Source organism: Dryas octopetala, chromosome 5 (genome assembly GCF_963921425.1).
Source record: "Dryas octopetala chromosome 5, drDryOcto1.1, whole genome shotgun sequence".
NCBI classification, from domain to species: Eukaryota; Viridiplantae; Streptophyta; class Magnoliopsida; order Rosales; family Rosaceae; genus Dryas; species Dryas octopetala.
Genome location: NC_141370.1, coordinates 22,435,507 through 22,453,821, shown reverse-complemented (window position 1 = coordinate 22,453,821; position 18,315 = coordinate 22,435,507). Strand labels below are relative to the sequence as shown.

Below are 18,315 nucleotides of genomic sequence, written 5' to 3'. Positions count from 1 at the left end.
CCCATGACATGACCTGTCTTATAAAAAAGAAAAAATTAAATTTCTCAAGAAACGGAAACTGCAACTCTGCAAGCAAGTGAGAGAGAATGGAAGACAGGGAAGACTTGAAGTCGATATTAGAGTATTTGCCGGTGGTTTTACGGTCCAGTAGTCTGTTCTGGCCCTCTCAAGTTGTGGAGGCACTCAAGGCGTTGGCGAGAGGTCCCGAGCACAGTCTGGTCCATTCTGGACAACTCCTATTCATAGCCATTTCGGACCTCAGGCACTCTCTTTCTCTCTCTACTCACCCCTTGGCTCCTTCCGCCACACACGGCTACGCCCTCTTCTTCGATGAGGTACCTAATCCACCATTCAATTGTTTTGAACATATTCTTCACATATGTTGGTGTGTATACCATGCATTCTTTCCGCTTATCTAACCATTACTACTTCTCTAGGATAGAGATTAGAGTTTGAGTAATTTGGGCTTCTGTGCTAAGAACCCATTAATCAAAACATTTCTCACTCGCCAGTCGCCACATTTTCAGTATTCATGTCCTGACTTTTGGGTTAGGAACTCACTTTTGTATACAATTGAATTGCACTATACAAGATTTTGACATACAGGATGGATATCATCAGTTAAGGCAATGATGGACTCATAGATACCTGCATTAATACATTAATATCCGTAACATCTCAATCAAAAGTCTTTGTGCAGCTCATGTCCAGGGAGGAATCAAGCAAATGGTTTGGACTGGTTGTCCCGGCATTGGCAGATTTGCTTTTGCGGTTGCCCTCTTTTTTAGAAATGCATTATCAAAATGCGGATGGCCTTATTAATGGAGGCAGAGATGAAGTCAAAACTGGCCTTCGTCTGTTGGATTCACAAGAAGCAGGAACCGTGTTCCTCAGCCAGGTATCTATATTTTCAATATATACTTTGACGCTTGTTCTCTGTCTTATGTTACCCATTAATTTTGAAAATGTTATTCTTTCCTTACTTTCTTACAACAACCTTTATTTTGTGGGGGGGGGGGGGGGGTATAAGTCTTCTGATTTATGTCTATGGTGCTTTTCAGGAATTAATTAGTGCTCTTCTTGGGTGCTCTTTATTTTGTTTGTTCCCAGTCAATAATAGAGGTGCCAAACATCTCCCAAAGATCAACTTCGACCATTTGTTTGCGTATGTGACCTTTGCTTTCTTATGTGAAACTTTTTTTTATTTTTTATTTTCATCTAAATATCTTGCGATGCTATTTTAAGAGATATCTTTTCAGTTTTCACCCATTTTATATTCCTATCTTAGACATATTACTAGATATCTTCTCATGTTATTTTACTTAAATATACTTACAACCTGAAGTGTATTTTCAGGACTCTATATGACAGTTACAGTAAAAAACAGGAGAATAAGATAAGGTGCATTATACACTATTTTGATAGGATATGTTCACATATGCCTATGGGTTTTGTCTCATTTGAGCGCAAAGTACTTCCTCTTGAACATAGTCCTCTAAGCATTTCTTATCCCAAGGCTAACTTTTGGAGCAATTCAGTCATTCCTCTCTGCCGCTTTGAGGTAAAAGATGAGCAGATGAGTTAAACACTAAGCCAAAAGCTATATGCAGATGAATTGTTCTAAATGCATTAACCAAATTTCTTTCTTTCTTTTTCATTGAGTTTAGGCAATCACAAATAACTTGTTAAGTAGGCCTTTCATATCATTGTAGGTTCACAGTTCAGGCTTGATAGAAGATCAATCAACTGGAGCTCTTGAAGTTGATTTTGCAAACAAGTATATAGGAGGTGGTGCTCTTCAATGGGGCTGTGTACAGGTCTGATTTTGTTGTTCCTCATATGTCTTCCCCTAACTGTGTGCCAACATTTTCTTTTTAAACTATATTTTTATTTGGTTTACATTCTCCTGAATCATGCAGGCCATGATCTAATTGCACAAGCACCTAATTTTATTTGTTATATTTGTCTCACATAGGAAGAGATCCGTTTCATGATCAATCCTGAATTAATTGCTTCCATGCTGTTCATGCCTTCCATGGCAGATAATGAGGCTATAGAAATTGTTGGTGCAGAAAGGTTTTCAAATTATACAGGGTGAGTACTGATATCATATTATTTGCTTATTTCTTTCTAGTAGAAAATAAGCACATATGTATTTCGCTTAGAAATTTTGAGCACATGTTGTTCGTACATAGTACAATAGTACATACTACATACATATAATGAATCAATGATCAAATTTGGTTCTTCTTGTTGAAACTTATGTGCGCATGGATTCTTTCAGAAGGCAGGGGATGTCCTAATGCCTAAGTATTCACTTAGATATCTAAACGTCACTTATTTAACTGGGCTGCTTTTGCTATTGGTTTCTGACTCTGTTATCATTGTATCAAGTGCTGTAGGTATGCTTCTTCCTTTCGTTTTTCTGGTGACTATGTGGACAAAAGGGGTGCAGACTCTCTAAGAAGACTTAAAACCAGGATTATTGCAATAGATGCATTATGCAGCCCAGGCATGAGACAGTATAAACAAGAGTTCCTCCTCCGGTATGTATATTATAGTTATAGCACTGCAGGCAGACAGACTTATTATAAGAAACATATGGAATTCAAGAGTGAATATGAAAATATAAATCAAGATATTATGTTGAATGGATCTGTTGAATAGTCATGGTTATATAGATTTGATTCTCTTTTGTAAGACCTTTTCATAATCAGAAATTTCATCTCTCCTACATATTGGTTTCAACAGGGAGACTAATAAGGCATTCTGTGGCTTTTTTCATCAATCAAAATATCAGCAGTACAAGAGATTGTTTCAAGAGAATGGGTGTTCTGGAATTCAGCTTCACCCAGATGTTAAAGACTCCAGTGACATGTGCACCGATAATCTTTTGGTATGAGTTTCCTATCATAATTATCCTCCTTGGCTTTTTATTTGAGTATTTAGGTGACGTTCTACATTTAGAAATGATATTAGCGTTACTTTTGCTCTGAATGTAGCATTTTTGACATTTGTATTGGTTTAGCATTGTCTGAGCTTGCTTTTTTTCATTTGGGAATTTGCTTGTTCCAATATTTTTTCTTTTTGTTTTCTATAGTTTCATGAAGCTAGCATTATTTCTGTTGAAACATATGGAGGAAAATCTGTAAACCGAGTAGTCAGAGATTCTGAGGAGATGCAGTCTCCGGATAACGAGGATGATGTTGGGATTGCAACTGGGAATTGGGGATGCGGTGCTTTTGGAGGAGATCCTGAAGTGAAGACCATAGTTCAGTGGCTTGCTGCCTCTCAGGTAGGTTTATCTTTAACCGTTGAGGCAATTAAATGGGAAGAGATAAGCATTCTAGCTACTTGATCTATTAAATTTAATTCATCAATTTTTCTACCTTAATGGTATATATCGTGTGTATTAGCTTTCTCAGAGACTTTCGTGGGGATTCTGTGTCTGTATAAATAAAAGTAACAAGACCAGTGACGGAAATGGCTATAATCTGGGTGCATTTGTTTCAGGCACTAAGGCCTTTCATTTCATACTACACGTTTGGCATGAAGGCATTGCAAAACCTAGACCAGGTACTTAATTTTTATTGCTAGTCTGAACACTTTTTAATAGATGCTTGACTCCTCACTGGTGACTAGGAACTTCCTTATTGGCATTGAGGTGTCACCAATTCATGTCAATGAATGAATTGGTGAGTCCCGCCACTTTAAACTGTTTCTAATGATAATAATTTAATATTGTAAAAGTGGTGAAATTTGTGCCAACGATTTAATTCCTCCTCATCGTTGAGGGGCCAATCATAATCTTGGTGTATTGAACTTTGCTTTTGTGTTTTTCTATGTACTTGCTTAACAAATGTTTTCCACGGCAAGTTTAGCTGTGAACTATATAAATTTAATCTTGATTATGCATGCACTATTCAAGTTTCCTTTAGGGATTCCAACCCCTTCTGTTATCATTAACTTGCCCCTAAATCATGTTAAGCTTCTATTCCTCTGCATGGCATTTCTATTTTTTTATTTTATTTTTTCACTTTTGTGGAGTAGGTAAGTCAATGGATACTGTCACATGAATGGACAGTAGGAGATCTCTGGAATTTGTTGGTGGAATATTCTTTGCAGAGATTGAAGGGAGAGAATAATGATGGTTTCTTTACTTGGCTCCTTCCATCTCTGCTGGCCCATGATACTGAGATGTTGGATTTGCCTAGCATGTCTTAAAACTTGCTCTGCTTGTATAGGCTTGTTGTTGATTGAGTTATTACCTGGTTCCTGGTTGTAATTTAGTCTATAGGCTGTAAAGATTGATTTCATGAAGAATGCACTGTTCTGATCTGATCTTTCTTGGGTGAGTTTGGCGATGGTTGCATATTGAAAGAGTTCTCTGGCAGTTACATTCTTCGAGCATAGCCACGAAGACAGACAGACAGTGCACCTTTTGAAAAGGAAGAAGTGTATAAACTATAAAGCCACATTCGAAAATTTATTTATTTATTCTTAAAAATCCATATTCTAATAAATTTTAAAAAGCGACGTTTCCATATCAAGTTTGTAAAAGAATCTTGTACAATTTTTCACCCAAGGCATTTGGTAAAAATGAAGAAAATCCAACAAAGTGCAAGCACAGCACAGCCTTTTGTAAACCAAAAAGAGAGATTACAGTGGGTCCCCTGTCCCCGTATAAGGGAGTAAAAACAAGTAGGAAGGGGGCCTGAACTGAACCCAAACACCAACAGAAACTGAGAGAGTGGAGGCCCATGTTGGTAGCTCGTGGGCTCCAAATCCAATATTGCAGAGCCCACTAGATTATCTCCCCAGTCCCCAGAGCTTTCGCTCTGCATTTTGCAGTTTGGCTTTTTCATCAGACCATAAAACAGTTACCATCCTCCTATCTTATCTGCTTAACTGTTAGTATTAGTAATTAGTATTTGTGGGGTTTGCTTTCTTTGGCTTGGGGTTTTAGCCGGGGTTTCCCATTCCACCTTCATCTGCCAAAAAAGATAATTTTGTAGTAAGAACATCATCTATCGTATATTCAGGTCTGCTTTCTCTTCTAAATTTTCTTTTCCGTTTTGTTTTTCTTTTTCCCGAGATGCAATGAATTAAATAATAACATGTTATGGAGAGGAGTAGTGGACTGACGACAGCTCCCAAAGAACCATCTGAATGAATTTTACTTTTGTTCTGTGTTCTTAGTTATTTGCATTTTGATTCTCTAATAATTGCTGCCGTTTACTGTGAATCTCAATACATTACTTACCAATTGTTATTGTTTGCTCTCTTTTTTTAAAGATATTTGCAACTGTTTGTACGTAAAAATGGCTCTGCAACATACCATGAGGCTCCCGTACCTCTTCTCATCGCCAAAACAGAACAAATTTATAGTACCCATTTCACTGACTTCTCTAAACCCTCTTTTCCGAGAGCATCAAGCTAATGAAAATAGAACCAGGACGAACACCACTGTCCCAACACATGGTCGTAGCTCCAGAATAACTAGATTATATGCTTCTAAAGCAGTAGAAAAGGTTGGGTTCAATGAAGGAAAGGGTGAGCCGTATAGTGACTCTGATGATGAGGAGGATGAACCTTCTTTAAGTGACAAAAATGATCCCTATTTAATGGATTCTGAAGAGAGACGTGAATGGAGAAAGAAAATTAGAGAAGTGATAGATACGAACCCTGATGTTGAGGAGGAGTTAGACCCCATTGAAAGGACGAAGAAGGTGCAACAACTTCTAGCCAATTATCCTCTTGTTGTGGAGGAGGATGATCCCGAATGGCCTGATGATGCAGACGGGCGGGGTTTCAAGTTGGATCAGTTCTTTGACAATATTACTATCAAGAATAAGCCAAGGAAGGATAACAATGATAATGACGATAGTGACAATGAGATAGTGTGGCAAGATGATAATTACATTCGTCCCATCAAAGATGTCACAACTGCAGATTGGGAAGAGACTGTTTTCAAGGACATCAGCCCTTTAATCATTCTTGTACATAATCGCTATAAAAGGTTGGCTTTCCTTTTTTCTTGGTCGTGATTTCGTTCTTTCTATACAGCCTATATTATCCTTTCTTTGTTGTGATTCCAGTGCCTTGTTTCCAATTATAGTTCTTTCTTCTCTTGGACATCTGACATTGTCCAATCCTATTTACTAATTTGGAACTCTTCCATGAGGCTGTTATTTGTGTTGCATATAACAAAAATTGTTAAATCATATTTTGTCTCTCTTCAGACCAAAAGAAAATGCAAAAATTAGGAATGAACTGGAGAAGGCTGTGCACATCATATGGAACTGTAGGCTGCCTTCACCAAGAGTAAGTCTAGTGTGTACTGTGTTTAGTATCTTTCTTCTCCCATGCTGATCATTATTGCTGATATTTACTTTTCATAATGAACAGTGTGTTGCAGTTGATGCTATTACTGAGGATGATTTGGTCTCTGCTCTCCAAGTGTCTGTCTTCCCTGAGGTCATCTTCACTAAGGCTGGGAAAATCTTATACCGTGAGAAAGGTAATTTTCATTTTAGGAACACATGCATTTGATTCTCGCCTCTGCCTTGCAGCATGATTTCATCTCCTTTTTTTGTTATCTGTTCAGAAATTCGAAGTGGAGATGAGTTGTCAAAAATAATGGCTTTCTTTTACTATGGAGCAGCCAGACCACCTTGTTTGAATGGCATTGGAGATCATAGGCAGGAGGAAATTCCATCCCTTCCTACCAATTCCCAACCATGATATTGAATGTATAGTTTGTACTTTGTGCGGGTTGGTTCTGAAATGCAATATTCCAGGGTTGTTGATAAAGCCTTACTCATATTGATGTGGTAATTTCACCTCTAGATGCCTGAAATTTCATTGTTGTTTAAAATTTGCTACTATAAAGGTTATGCTTGACTTGTTATCTATGCCTAAGAAATGAAAATGTTAGTGAAATTAGTGGTGTATTTTAACTGACTATGGATTCATCCGAATTTGATGTCGAAAATATGAGGTTCTTTCTTTGACATGTGATATAAACATTCGAACTAGTTTTGCTTTTGATTTTGGATCTTGCTTATAAAAATATAGAACAGTCATTCTATGAAAAAGATATATTTATGTTCTTGGCTATGTGCTCTTGTAAGTTGTATGCACATGCACAGAGTTAGGAAACTGTTACTTCTTGGATTGCAGTATGGAATGTTTCGTTCTTCAATGGGACACCTCAAAACTTTCAAAATGCAGAAAGTCATGAATCTGTCAACTCTGCTTGCTAGCTGCTATAATATAGTTTGGAACCCCCATAATATTTGATTGCAGGACAAATTAAGCATCATCCACTTTCAATATATATAACATATCAAAACTTACAAATGTAGACATACACCACAGGTTTTATAAGGATCAGGATCTCAATGCCCTGTAATGGAAATTGTTCTGCTATGAGTACAGCAATCACGCAGACACGCATACATAGATACCATAATATTTTGACTTGTGCCAATTTTGAGTTTAGGGTCTATTAAAACATATAAAATTCACGAGAATGAGATGAGATCAGTCATTGTGAACACCGCAACAACAGAAGGCTTTGTGGTAATGAAAGCGGAAGGCAAAGAGCTGGTAAGGGTTTGAGCCGTCAAACTTGCACTGGGCCACACCCACAGTTCGTTTCTTTGTGTTGCCTCCAAAAACAGTGAGGCATTTTCCTGTACTGTGAGACACCCAGAAGCGGAATTGGCGGTGATTTAGTTTCTTGGGTGGATTAAATGATTTCCAGTCACCCTCTGCTAAGCTTTCCAGCGACCTCAACGAACACAGGCTAACCTTGCCATGCTTGTCCACACTGAGGTAGCTTCCTCCACCTGATGAGCATTTGTCCATGTAGTTGCTAAACCTGCACACACTTCACACTTTGGTTAGGAGAATGGGAATATATATATATAGTTGCAGAGAAAGAGGGTTGAGGGCCTTGAGGCATGCATTAATTAGGTATATATCTTTATGTGTTTTTCTTTCCTTGGAATTCTTTTGCAGATAACAAATTAAGGATAAATATATATAGGATTACGCGTGCACGTACCTGTGATAACCCGAGGCTGAACCAGAAGTAGATTTCCAGCCAAAATAAGCATTATATTTTGTTGATTGGCCACCTTTGATATTTGGCACTGAGTAAACTCCTTTGTCATTCAAATCCACATAGTCAGACTGTAAAGCACCAGCAATAAGAGTGTCATCAAATGCTGTCATATGGGGGTAGGCGTCACTTGCAGGGCATCTACTTGATTCACATTTGGAGCACTGGCTGCAAAGCTGAGCACTCTTCAAATCTTGGGCACCATTTCCATTTACATAATAGGTATTATTAGTCAACACCACCAGGACAAGCAGGCTGCAGAGAGAAAGGCAATACCTCTCCATGTTTGTACGTAGCTTTAATTTGTTGCTTTCTGCTTGCCTCTCTCTTTCTCTCCTGGCCACTCTCTCTATTGTAATTAAATTGTTGGTAATTCCTATGCTGAGTTTGACATGGTTATATACTTATATACGCTCTCTTGTTCTCGATGTTATCAGTTGTCTTTGTTTTCATTTGATGAATGGAATTTAACTTGCAGATTCTGTATGGCTGTCAATTATAATGATATAATGACTAGCTGGTTAAAGGTTCGCCTTTTTGTTTTATAAACTGGACCTGAAATTGTGTGTGTTTGCTTTCCTTGTATTTAAATTTTGACAGTAAACTTTCTCCCATTAAGGAATAAATTATGAACTGATTCTTGTAAAAGGAATAAACTAGGGCGGCTTATCACTTATCAGAATCATGGTAGGCTATTCATGATTCCTGCTCAATAATTTATTGAAATAGATTTAAGTTAATTAACTTGTTAGCATTAATTCTTGGACAATGGACAATATTAGGCTGTACAACTCCAAGAATCATTTAAGGGAGACTTTTGTATAAGATAGTGGACTCTTACGTTCTGCAAGCCCAAATGTAGTCATTCAGACATTTGATCCAAACGTACTATCTATTTCGAACAGCCCAAGCTAAATTCACCACCCTCAACTGCTGAGTTCATCACCCTATTTTAAAATTTTTAATTTTACCCTTCGGTAGATAACCACCGAATGGTTATTCTACAAGTATCTGTCAAGCTTTGGTAAATTATTTGGTAGTTATCTGCTGAACTTTGGTGGAGGTTTCGGTAGATAACTACTTAATAGTCATTCTATAGGTATATGCCAAATTTTTGTAGATTATTCGGTAGTTATCTGCTGAAAATGGATAAATGTTTCAGTAGATAACTACCAAATGAGTGTTGGTGATTTCATCTTTATTTTGCAAGAGAGGGTAAAATAGGACAAAAAATTAAACAAAATATGTTAGGGTGGTGAACTCAGTAGCTGAGGGTGGTGGATTTAGCCTGGTCCTTTCAAATCATCAATCTTGTGCTTATTTGGGCTAGATTTTGCAATGGACTGTCTATTTGGGCTTCCACAAATAGAAGTTCAAAAAAAGAAACCCATCCTAGAAAATGGCCTATACTTGAATAGAGAATAGGAAATTAAGGACTACATTACATCTGTATGAATAAAATTTCTGCTCTGGGTATTTAAACAATTCAATATAGTGCAACACATTTATCTTTTTCCCCAAATTTTCATTTTTTAGAAACCATATACTAGTGTACTACCTTTTTTTTTGGGTCTAGTGTACTGCCTATTTAACATTAAAAATTATTATAAATATACTGGATGATATAATTTACTATTTAAATTATATAATAAATATATTATTATGTATATTATTTTGAGGATATCCTTGTTAATAATTAATTAAGTAGTGGTCCAGTTTTGATGATATATATTGATAATAATAAATGTATATACGAACTGATCAACTGTCATTCCTAATTTCCTACCAACCCCAGTAAGACGGCCATGCATGAAGTTTATTCTCAAAGTATATGCTTCTATAGGGGAATGATCCTAAGCATATTCCTTTTGTATGTACAGTATTCGTCTAGCTTTCTCATCGTCAGTAGTCGATCAGTACCTCTATCTATCTATCTATCTAAAATAAACCCCCATATATATATGCCACTAAGTGAAGACCCAAGACTTTCGCCTGATCGATGGAGTCGGATCCTGATCAACAATCAAAACATTATTGTTGTACGTTTTGCCCACATAAGCAAGTTTGATCAGGCAGCTTAATTGCTTGCTAGCTGGCTAATATTATATATGTTCTTGGTTTAATTTGCAGCAGTGGATATGTTTGTTGATGGTCATCTAGTTTTGATCTGCTTCAATTCATATACACTTAATTAATCTGTACATAATTGATCGATCACATATGATTAGATGACCATCAACAAACACATTCATGATATATGCATGCAATATCTCTATTCTCTAGCTCTCATCATCATCATCTACTCTCACAGTCACAGGCATGTAAATTTTGATATATATATATATATATATATATCCGCAGCAGTGCGCAGTATATATATATATGCCTGTTGTTTTCCTTTTTGATTAATTTCTTCCAGTATATATATGTATATGTTGTTTTCCTTTTTGATTAATTTCTTCCAGTATATATATATATATGTATATATAGAGAAGGAATATTATATAAATTCAAAACTAGTCGCTTCTTGCATCTATCTTTACTCGACCTACATCTAGATTGTAATTATTTGATAGTACTCTTCGTGTATATATGCATACGTGATCATAAATATACGACCATATATCGAATGGCCAGGCCAATTAAGTTTGCCAAATTTCAGTTTGTACAGATCATATAAAGCAAGTTATGTATGAAATATATGTACATGATAGCGGTGGCTAGCTGCTGCCTTGGTTAAAATGGCATGGGATGGTGATTACATTAAGCCAGCTAGCGTTGCTGATTAGATTAGTGTCTGAGTGGTCATAAATACTAGATCGACTTAGTAGTAGTAGTACGTAGTGGATATATAGTAGCTAGTGTTGCAGCTGATCGATCGAGCTAGCCTTCTTTTTTATGGTAAGCGGTGAGAGGGAGATCCCGGCCAGTGTGATTATAAGGTTGAATGAGTACTCGATCTCAATAACTCATTCCTTGGATTTATCCAGCAGTCATTACATATCCTATGTACAATGGGCTAACTAGGCATCTACAAATTAATTAAACCTTACCAACTATATAAACGTACTAGTTATTACGTACTGTTGTTACACTACCGGTAACCCACTTGGACTACCGACTATCATATAACCGACTTTTCTTCCTGACTGTAGTAATAACGGCGCAGGCCGCCGATGCTAATGATTTCAACCAACTTTGGACTCAAAAGTCAGAAAATGTCACTAAACAATATTCTCCAGACCAAAAATAAATCGCTAGTTAAACCAACCCCTAATCGGCTGGGTAACCCATATGACGACAGCTTAGGACAGACTCGGAGTGAAATCAGGTTGTTGCCCACGTGTCCACCCCAAGTAAGTCTACCTGTCAATAAGAGAAACCTCATAAGCGAATCTTATGAATAGTGTCATCACCTATTCACAGAAGGTAAGTTTCATCATCACTCTCATTGACTGTTTACGCGTTTGCTAACTTGATCGTCGGAGACCCTAATGGGGGGGGGGGGGGGCGGGCTATTCCCACCAGCCAAAAATACTGAGTTCACCACCCCATTAATTTTTTACCCTTTTTTGCCCATTTTGCCTCTACATAAAAAAAAAAAACCTCACCCTCCAATTTTGGCCGGCCACCCTCCCCGCCGCCGGCGCGACCCACTCCTCCCCTTCGCCGGTCGACCCCGCCCCTCCCCATCGCCGGCGCGACCCACCCAGCCCTCCCTGCCGCCCGATCTCCCTTCTCTCTCTCTCTTCCTTCTCTCTGCGGGCGGGCTGGGGATGGGTGCGACGGGGGCTGAGCTTGGGGATGGGTGTGTGGGCGGGCTGGGGATGGGTGCGACGGCGGCGGGGCTTGAGGTGAGGGGGTGCGGGCGGGCTGGGGATGGGTGCGACGGCGGCGGGGCTTGAGGTGAGGGGGTGCGGGCTGACTGGGTAGGGGTGGGCTGGCTGGGGGCGGGCTGGGGAGGGGAGGGGATCGGTGGGGGAGTGGTGGCTGGGTGGGGGAGGAGGAGAGGAGGGCAAAATGGGCAAAAATGAGCAAAAAATTAGGGGGGTGGTCAACTCAGCAAAATGGGGTGGTCTGAATAGCCCCCCCCGACCCTAATTCGGCCAATACCACACCAGTACCTAGGTCACCCTCCGCAGTCTGTTCATTAATTGTTCGCAAGGTAATCAATAAGCTTACCGACCAGAATATTTGAGGGCCTCCGGCGAAGATGATTTGACCACTGAGCCGTTTTCGTGCAACAACAATTACAATATTAATTCGCCTCATGTACGGCATCAATGTCATCGCAAGCTATATATAAGCTTATACTTATTTTCGGTTATATGAGAAGGAATCAAATTTTAAATCTATCTTAATTCTAACTTATTATTCCGTCCATCTTTACTATTTGAGCTAACTCTAGATAATTAAGCCTACACTTATTTTATCAATAATCATATATATGGAAGACTCAACAAGCAGGAAATGATCGATCACAGGACAATATATTTAAATATTGGGCGCTAGCTAGCGTTAAGTTTAAAAAATATTTAAGCTAGCGAAAGAATAGATCTAGATCTCAAGGCCATATATATATAAAGATAGATAACCCGTCGGTTGCATCCTGATAAACAATGATGATAGATATATATATATATATATATATATATATATATATATGACTTCTTACCAAAATTAAAAATATAAATGACTGCACCAAAAAAAAACAATAATATTATGACAGCAGTATATATATAGGACCTTTTAGTAGTCCATGCTATCGGATGGAGATGAGGAAAATAAAAAATTAAGTACATTAATTAATAAGAATATCAATTAAACTAAGATCTGACCAAAAGAAAAACAACAAATTAAAGAAGAATATGTACACAGATATATACACGATCAAGAAAACGAAGTAGCTAGGAAAGGCTTTGAGAAGAATATGTATATGCATACATGCTAGCTAGCAGCTAGCACATGATCGATCGAAGGAAAAAACATATATCGAGATGATCAGCAAATTAAATTAAAGTATTTCTTAATTAATTCAACTCCTTAATTGACATATATGCATACAATTAATTGAGATGAAGGATCGATCTGCAGGAATTGAAGCAAGCGAGATTAGATAGCTAGGCAGTACTACAAGTAGTGATGCATGAGAAGATTGATGATCTATGGCTCCTAAAGCGGACAAGTTGTTGTTTTGGAGGATCATGATGAGGATCCATAGATTTGTGCCGTCGGTGGTGTCGACCATTACTAGTATTAAAATTTGTACTCATCTGATGATCATCTGCAGATCTCGAAAAGGCAGTACTACCAGCTGCTGCAGTAGCACTATAATTGTAATTACTCCTCCTTTGATCATCATCATCATCATTAGTTGAAGGTAGAATGTAGTTTTGACTAGTAACATAGAAGTCCGCGATGTTGTAAGTTTGAGCAGCAGAAGCAGATGAGAGGCACCTGTATTGCCGCCGAGTTTTGTTCCTCTTAATTGCCTTGTACACCATTGGGATTAGGCCCTCCATCTCTGATCGATCTCTAATTAAGACTGTTTCTTTCTTTCTTTCTCTCTCAAGAAGAAACAGCCCAGGAATAAGAATTTGAAATACTTTGAACTCAATTTGGATGTTGTTAAAAATGAATTGATCAAAGACCATTATCGCAATATATATATTACTTGTTGTTGGGTTTGGTTTGGTCATTGGTGGTGGTTTAATTTTGACATGCATATATATTATTTTCTCGGTGGTGGTTTGGTCAAACATCTTCAATTCATTCATGATATATCATCGTCATCCATCGTTATCCTCTTTAGTCTTTACTAATTAACTAAACAACCTGTCTATTAATTAATTTGCAGCAGCCTCTACGGCTCTACATATATATATATATATATACACACACACAGAGAAGAGGTATAGTGTGACACAGCAGCTGGATGGTATTGAACACGCAAAAGCAACTTTGAAATGAATTATTAATTAGATTAAATAATTAGAAACAGAAAATGCTTTATCGTCACCATCATCTTATTGTTTTTTACTATATATATAAATATGTAAATAATTGGAATTAAGAAGCATATCTGGTTTTTGTTTACTTGGTCAATCTTCATTTTGTTTACCCATTTGTCAATTTGCCATGTCAAAGAAAGAATCAAAGACCACTGACCAACGAGGCATCGAGGATAATTCATCCCACCAGGAGGACCAGAGCATGTAATTGTAATTGACCCCAACTCAGCTCTAATTCCAAGCTAGGCAAATATTGTATCTCACTTTTTTTTTTGGTCTGCACAACTTATCTCTCACTGCAATAATATATATATATATATACGATACATATACAGGTGATGATAATAATTAATGTATTACTATATTCAAATAAGTTTGATTCTAAGTCAAAAGGTAATTAACACATGGCATGATTGTACTTCTCTATTGTCTCTACCAAACATAGCCGTCTTAGGTGCTTGATGTGTTAATGCTCAACATACCGTTAGCCGGCATAGTTGGTAGAATATTTAACAAACCAAAAAACATACCTGATTGGGCTTTCTTGTTCACCTAATCCTCTTGTAAAATTTCTCTGTGGTTCAATCAGTTCATTCCTAGCACTAGCATCACTAATCTCTAATAAACAAGCTCATTAATTTAAGATTAATGTAGTAAGCTGTTTAATTATAACTCTCTCTGTCTCTAGTTTTATGTCTCTTCCTTAATGCATTAAAATCGTTCGAGTTTCCTTTTTTTATTCTTTCAGTTTAATAAAGTGATTTTGACCCTCCCATATCTGGATGCTTATTAGTAAGTTTCAAAGTCATGGTCCTGAAAATATCAGCCAGAGCCTGCCTGCAGGTGCTTAGATATCCTTCTAGTCAGTTTTGATGGTCAATATTTAATCACAGGGGTTCATGTTTATCAGTTCAAGAGATCCAAGAACAACATTCACAGGTAATCCGAGGGGAAGAACACCATGGCATGGCTAAAGGGAGCCCGTTTACATGCTTTCCTGGTGTTTAGCTGTCTTTTTTTCTTTCCATTTTTCACATAATCTTGTTCATAGAATTAGCTGATCTATTATCAATTTATTTAGGAAAAAATTTTCAAACAAGACACATACTTTGGAAGTCAATTCTAGTTTAGGACACACGTTTGAGTTTGTGTTAATGTAGAATACATACTTAAGATTTGTCTTATTGTGGGATAATCCGTCAATTCCGTTACATTTTCCATCCACATTAGAGATAATTTGGTCATTTCATTTTAGATAAAATTTTAATTTAATTTCTAACTTAATAAATATTAAAACTCAAAATCTAAAAAGATTAATACTAAAAATATTTAAAACTAAATTTTTTAGAATAACAAAAGACTAAAACTAAACAAGTTTGAAATTGAAATTGAAAATATTAATTCTTAAAACATAAAATATTAAAGCTGAACACAGAAAATATTAAAATTGAAATAAAATTCAGAAAATATTAAATTGAAAACAAAAACAAAAAGAATTAAAACTAAAAAAATACTTTAAAAGGTTAAAACTAAAAAATAAAATAAAAAAAGAAAGAAGAGGAGATCTATGTCGCAGTAGCGCCCCTCCCCACCCAGCCCCAACCCACCTCCGGCGACGGCTCATCCTCCCCTCTCTCTCCATCTCTTCCTCTCTTCCTTTCTTCCTCTTTGTCTCTATATCTCTCAATATCTCTCTGTGACGGGTTCTGTGGTTGGTGGGTTTATGGGTTTGATTAGGTTTTGTTTCAGAAGTAAAACAGAGTTCTGGGCTGTGTGAATTGGGGGTTGAAATGGGGGAGTCCGACCTGGATTTAACTCTGTCACTTTCTCTCTATCTCTATGTCACTTTCTCTCTCTATCTATTATCAATTTATGTAACTATTCTACTGTTTCCAAAAAGTTGTTAGTATAGAAAACCTACAGATGCATTCCATATAATACAATTTAAAATATCTCAATTGAAAGATAATTTATATGATACACTGTTTGAAATTAAACCATGGAAAGAATAGGATACAACAATGGTCCGTAAGTGGTAATACTCATTTACCACCCGAAAACCACTTTGGACTAAGAATTGTCAGACTTACTCTAATATGATTGAAAGCATACAAGAGAAGGTAGTTAGTCATACATGGAACAGCTCATTCTTGTAGCACAGAGTCCAATCCGAATCCCCTGAAGCAAGCAGGCCACCTCCATCAGTGCTTATGGACTCAGCACACAAACATGATGATTGAGGAGGAAAGCCTTCTTCAACTTTCCCAGCAACTCCTGGTTCATCATCCAAAATTTCAGGGGATTGAGAATCATTAGTTAAAATCTGATCTTCCCCAGCATTGATATTGACTTCAGGACTCTGACAGGTTTTTTTAAACACATCATTGCTACAGCCTTTGGTATCTTCCTCTTCATCTGATAACCATCTGCAGCAATCATATTCATCCATATCGTAGATACGACTCATTAACCCCTCTCTCCATGATATCCTCATCTGGGATTGTGACACATTCTCTAGTGTAGAGTTGGAAAGCCAGGAAGCTCGATCATCCAAAATTTTCTGAAATCGACCGATCGAATTGCATGTTGTGGTGAGACAGTCAAACTGGAAACTCGAATCAATCTGATCCTCAATTAACACATGACCGTTTGGAGACAAGCTGGCCATTCGAATAGCTTCAGTTACTGAACTGAGTTCAGAATCAAGGTAGTGTGTCCTATGATTGTGCGTACTAAACCCTGACAGGCCAGCAAGTTTATCTCTACTTGAGTCTGATTGAGGTGTACAAATAACATTTCCACTACCAAGTGAAACAATAGAGAATGGAGAATTCTCGCTGTCAAAATCATGATGATAATTTCTTTCATCAGTCATGGTTAGAACCTCGCAACCAGGTGTACAATGGGGAGGTGGCAAAACAGGAACATGGTCATTTAAGGGATCCAAAGCTTCTTGTAATTTAGAAACTCCACTTCGAGAAATTGAAGTGCTCCTCCTGTTACAATAAGTAGTACTTTCCATGTTACCATTTTCACAATGATCCTTGTGATCCTCATTCTCCTCATTACATGGTGATAAAAGCCAGTGCATTGAAGCTTCAGTAGGCAAAGGAACCAAAGAAGCATCAGCCCCTTCGCCAGTTTCATCATCATCCTCCTCAAAACTGCGTAAAGCCTTCCCTTGACCGAAGCCTGAATCATTCTCTCCTACATTGAGAATTCCTCTAGGTCTGCACTTCCTCTTGTCAGTGATACCAGAAAGAACATGGCCAGCAGCATAACAAGCAAGTGTGTTTGTTGACACCGCAGATGATCCACATTGTATCTCTGGAGACACAGAGGCCTGAACAGGAGGAGTTCTACTATTACTTTCGTTAGAATTCTCTTGCACATCCTCGGCCTTATCAATTTTGCAGTCCAAACCCAACCCAGTAGCGATCTTACTCAAAGGTGTAAAATTTCCATCAGTACAATCTGACTTGAGCTCAGTGGGCTGACCAGCATCACCAACCATCCTGACAATACCTTCTTCCTCAGACCCAGATTCGAACTTACTCAGGGAATTGCCATTTGAGTTTAAAACTGAATAAGTTTTCAACTTTTGTCCATTCCTAGAAATGGGTTTGTTCCCAGACTGCCACTGGTACAAACAAGAAGAATTACTCTTAAATTTAGGCACTTTCCGTGATATGGGTTTCTCTGGGTTTTCCAAAATAGTGCATTTGAACCGGTTTTCCTTAGATTTTGACGGCCTTGAAGGCCTTACAACAGGAGCTGATTTAGGAGTTTTGGACAGAGTTTTAGGCCTATTAATGGGGGTTTTTGAATTAGAAGCAGAAGAATGAGAGAGAAAGAACCTGAGGCAACCTCGTGGGGCTTCGATGGAGATAGAAGAAGAAGCCTCGCTGCCATTGTTACTATTGCTAATGGGGATGGCATTGAGATCCTGTAATGGATTTCGAGGGCTTTGCTCCTTTTTCTTTTTCTTCTTCTTCTGATTCACCGTCGCCGTCGCCGGTACCGGAGCCGGAGATGGTTTCTTCACGAGCTTTGACGACAACGATCGTTTCATAGCGTGTGAAGGCCTCACTGTGTGTGTGTGTATCAGTGTATGTGTGTGTGTGTGTGTTAGAAAAGAGAAGCAGATCTAAAACAAAATGATTTCAAAATTGTTCA

General features: G+C 37.8%; 5 protein-coding genes across 8 annotated transcripts; 2 read left to right on the top strand and 3 right to left on the bottom strand.

Moving 5' to 3' along the window:
- The first annotated feature begins 62 nt into the window (after positions 1-62).
- LOC147285884 (poly(ADP-ribose) glycohydrolase 1-like) lies at positions 63-4,487 on the top strand. 3 transcript variants are annotated; one of them, XM_086244563.1, is made up of 11 exons: positions 63-335; positions 701-898; positions 1,062-1,165; positions 1,357-1,561; positions 1,713-1,817; positions 1,976-2,094; positions 2,403-2,546; positions 2,752-2,896; positions 3,101-3,295; positions 3,514-3,576; positions 4,051-4,487. In XM_086244563.1, the coding sequence occupies exons 1-11, from the start codon at positions 87-89 to the stop codon at positions 4,222-4,224; spliced, it is 1,701 nt and encodes a 566-aa protein (XP_086100689.1). In that variant the 5' UTR covers positions 63-86; the 3' UTR covers positions 4,225-4,487. The 3 variants fall into 3 exon arrangements, with proteins under 3 accessions (XP_086100689.1, XP_086100690.1, XP_086100691.1); XM_086244564.1 differs by having other exon boundaries at positions 3,417-3,576; positions 4,051-4,205; XM_086244565.1 differs by having other exon boundaries at positions 272-335; positions 690-898.
- Positions 4,488-4,847: 360 nt separating this feature from the next.
- Positions 4,848-7,643, top strand: MRL7-L (Thioredoxin superfamily protein). Of its 2 annotated transcripts, XR_015122348.1 has the most exons (6): positions 4,848-5,042; positions 5,296-6,019; positions 6,243-6,324; positions 6,409-6,520; positions 6,608-6,833; positions 7,505-7,643. XR_015122348.1 is itself a non-coding variant. In XM_086244466.1 (5 exons), exons 2-5 carry the CDS (start codon positions 5,322-5,324, stop codon positions 6,742-6,744), a joined length of 1,029 nt encoding a protein of 342 aa, XP_086100592.1. In that variant the 5' UTR covers positions 4,848-5,042; positions 5,296-5,321; the 3' UTR covers positions 6,745-7,037. The 2 variants fall into 2 exon arrangements, 1 of the variants encoding a protein (XP_086100592.1); XM_086244466.1 differs by lacking the exon at positions 7,505-7,643 and having other exon boundaries at positions 6,608-7,037.
- LOC147285882 (uncharacterized) lies at positions 7,519-8,511 on the bottom strand. Its single transcript, XM_086244467.1, has 2 exons — positions 8,072-8,511; positions 7,519-7,885 (listed from the first exon to the last, which is right to left on the bottom strand). The coding sequence occupies exons 1-2, from the start codon at positions 8,410-8,412 to the stop codon at positions 7,546-7,548; spliced, it is 681 nt and encodes a 226-aa protein (XP_086100593.1). The 5' UTR covers positions 8,413-8,511; the 3' UTR covers positions 7,519-7,545.
- A 4,420-nt stretch (positions 8,512-12,931) lies between these two features.
- Positions 12,932-13,781, bottom strand: LOC147285881 (uncharacterized). Its single transcript, XM_086245330.1, has one exon. It carries the CDS (start codon positions 13,648-13,650, stop codon positions 13,249-13,251), a length of 402 nt encoding a protein of 133 aa, XP_086101456.1. The 5' UTR covers positions 13,651-13,781; the 3' UTR covers positions 12,932-13,248.
- A 2,425-nt stretch (positions 13,782-16,206) lies between these two features.
- Positions 16,207-18,219, bottom strand: LOC147285880 (GPI-anchored adhesin-like protein). Its single transcript, XM_086245252.1, has one exon. It carries the CDS (start codon positions 18,209-18,211, stop codon positions 16,268-16,270), a length of 1,944 nt encoding a protein of 647 aa, XP_086101378.1. The 5' UTR covers positions 18,212-18,219; the 3' UTR covers positions 16,207-16,267.
- Positions 18,220-18,315: the final 96 nt, after the last annotated feature.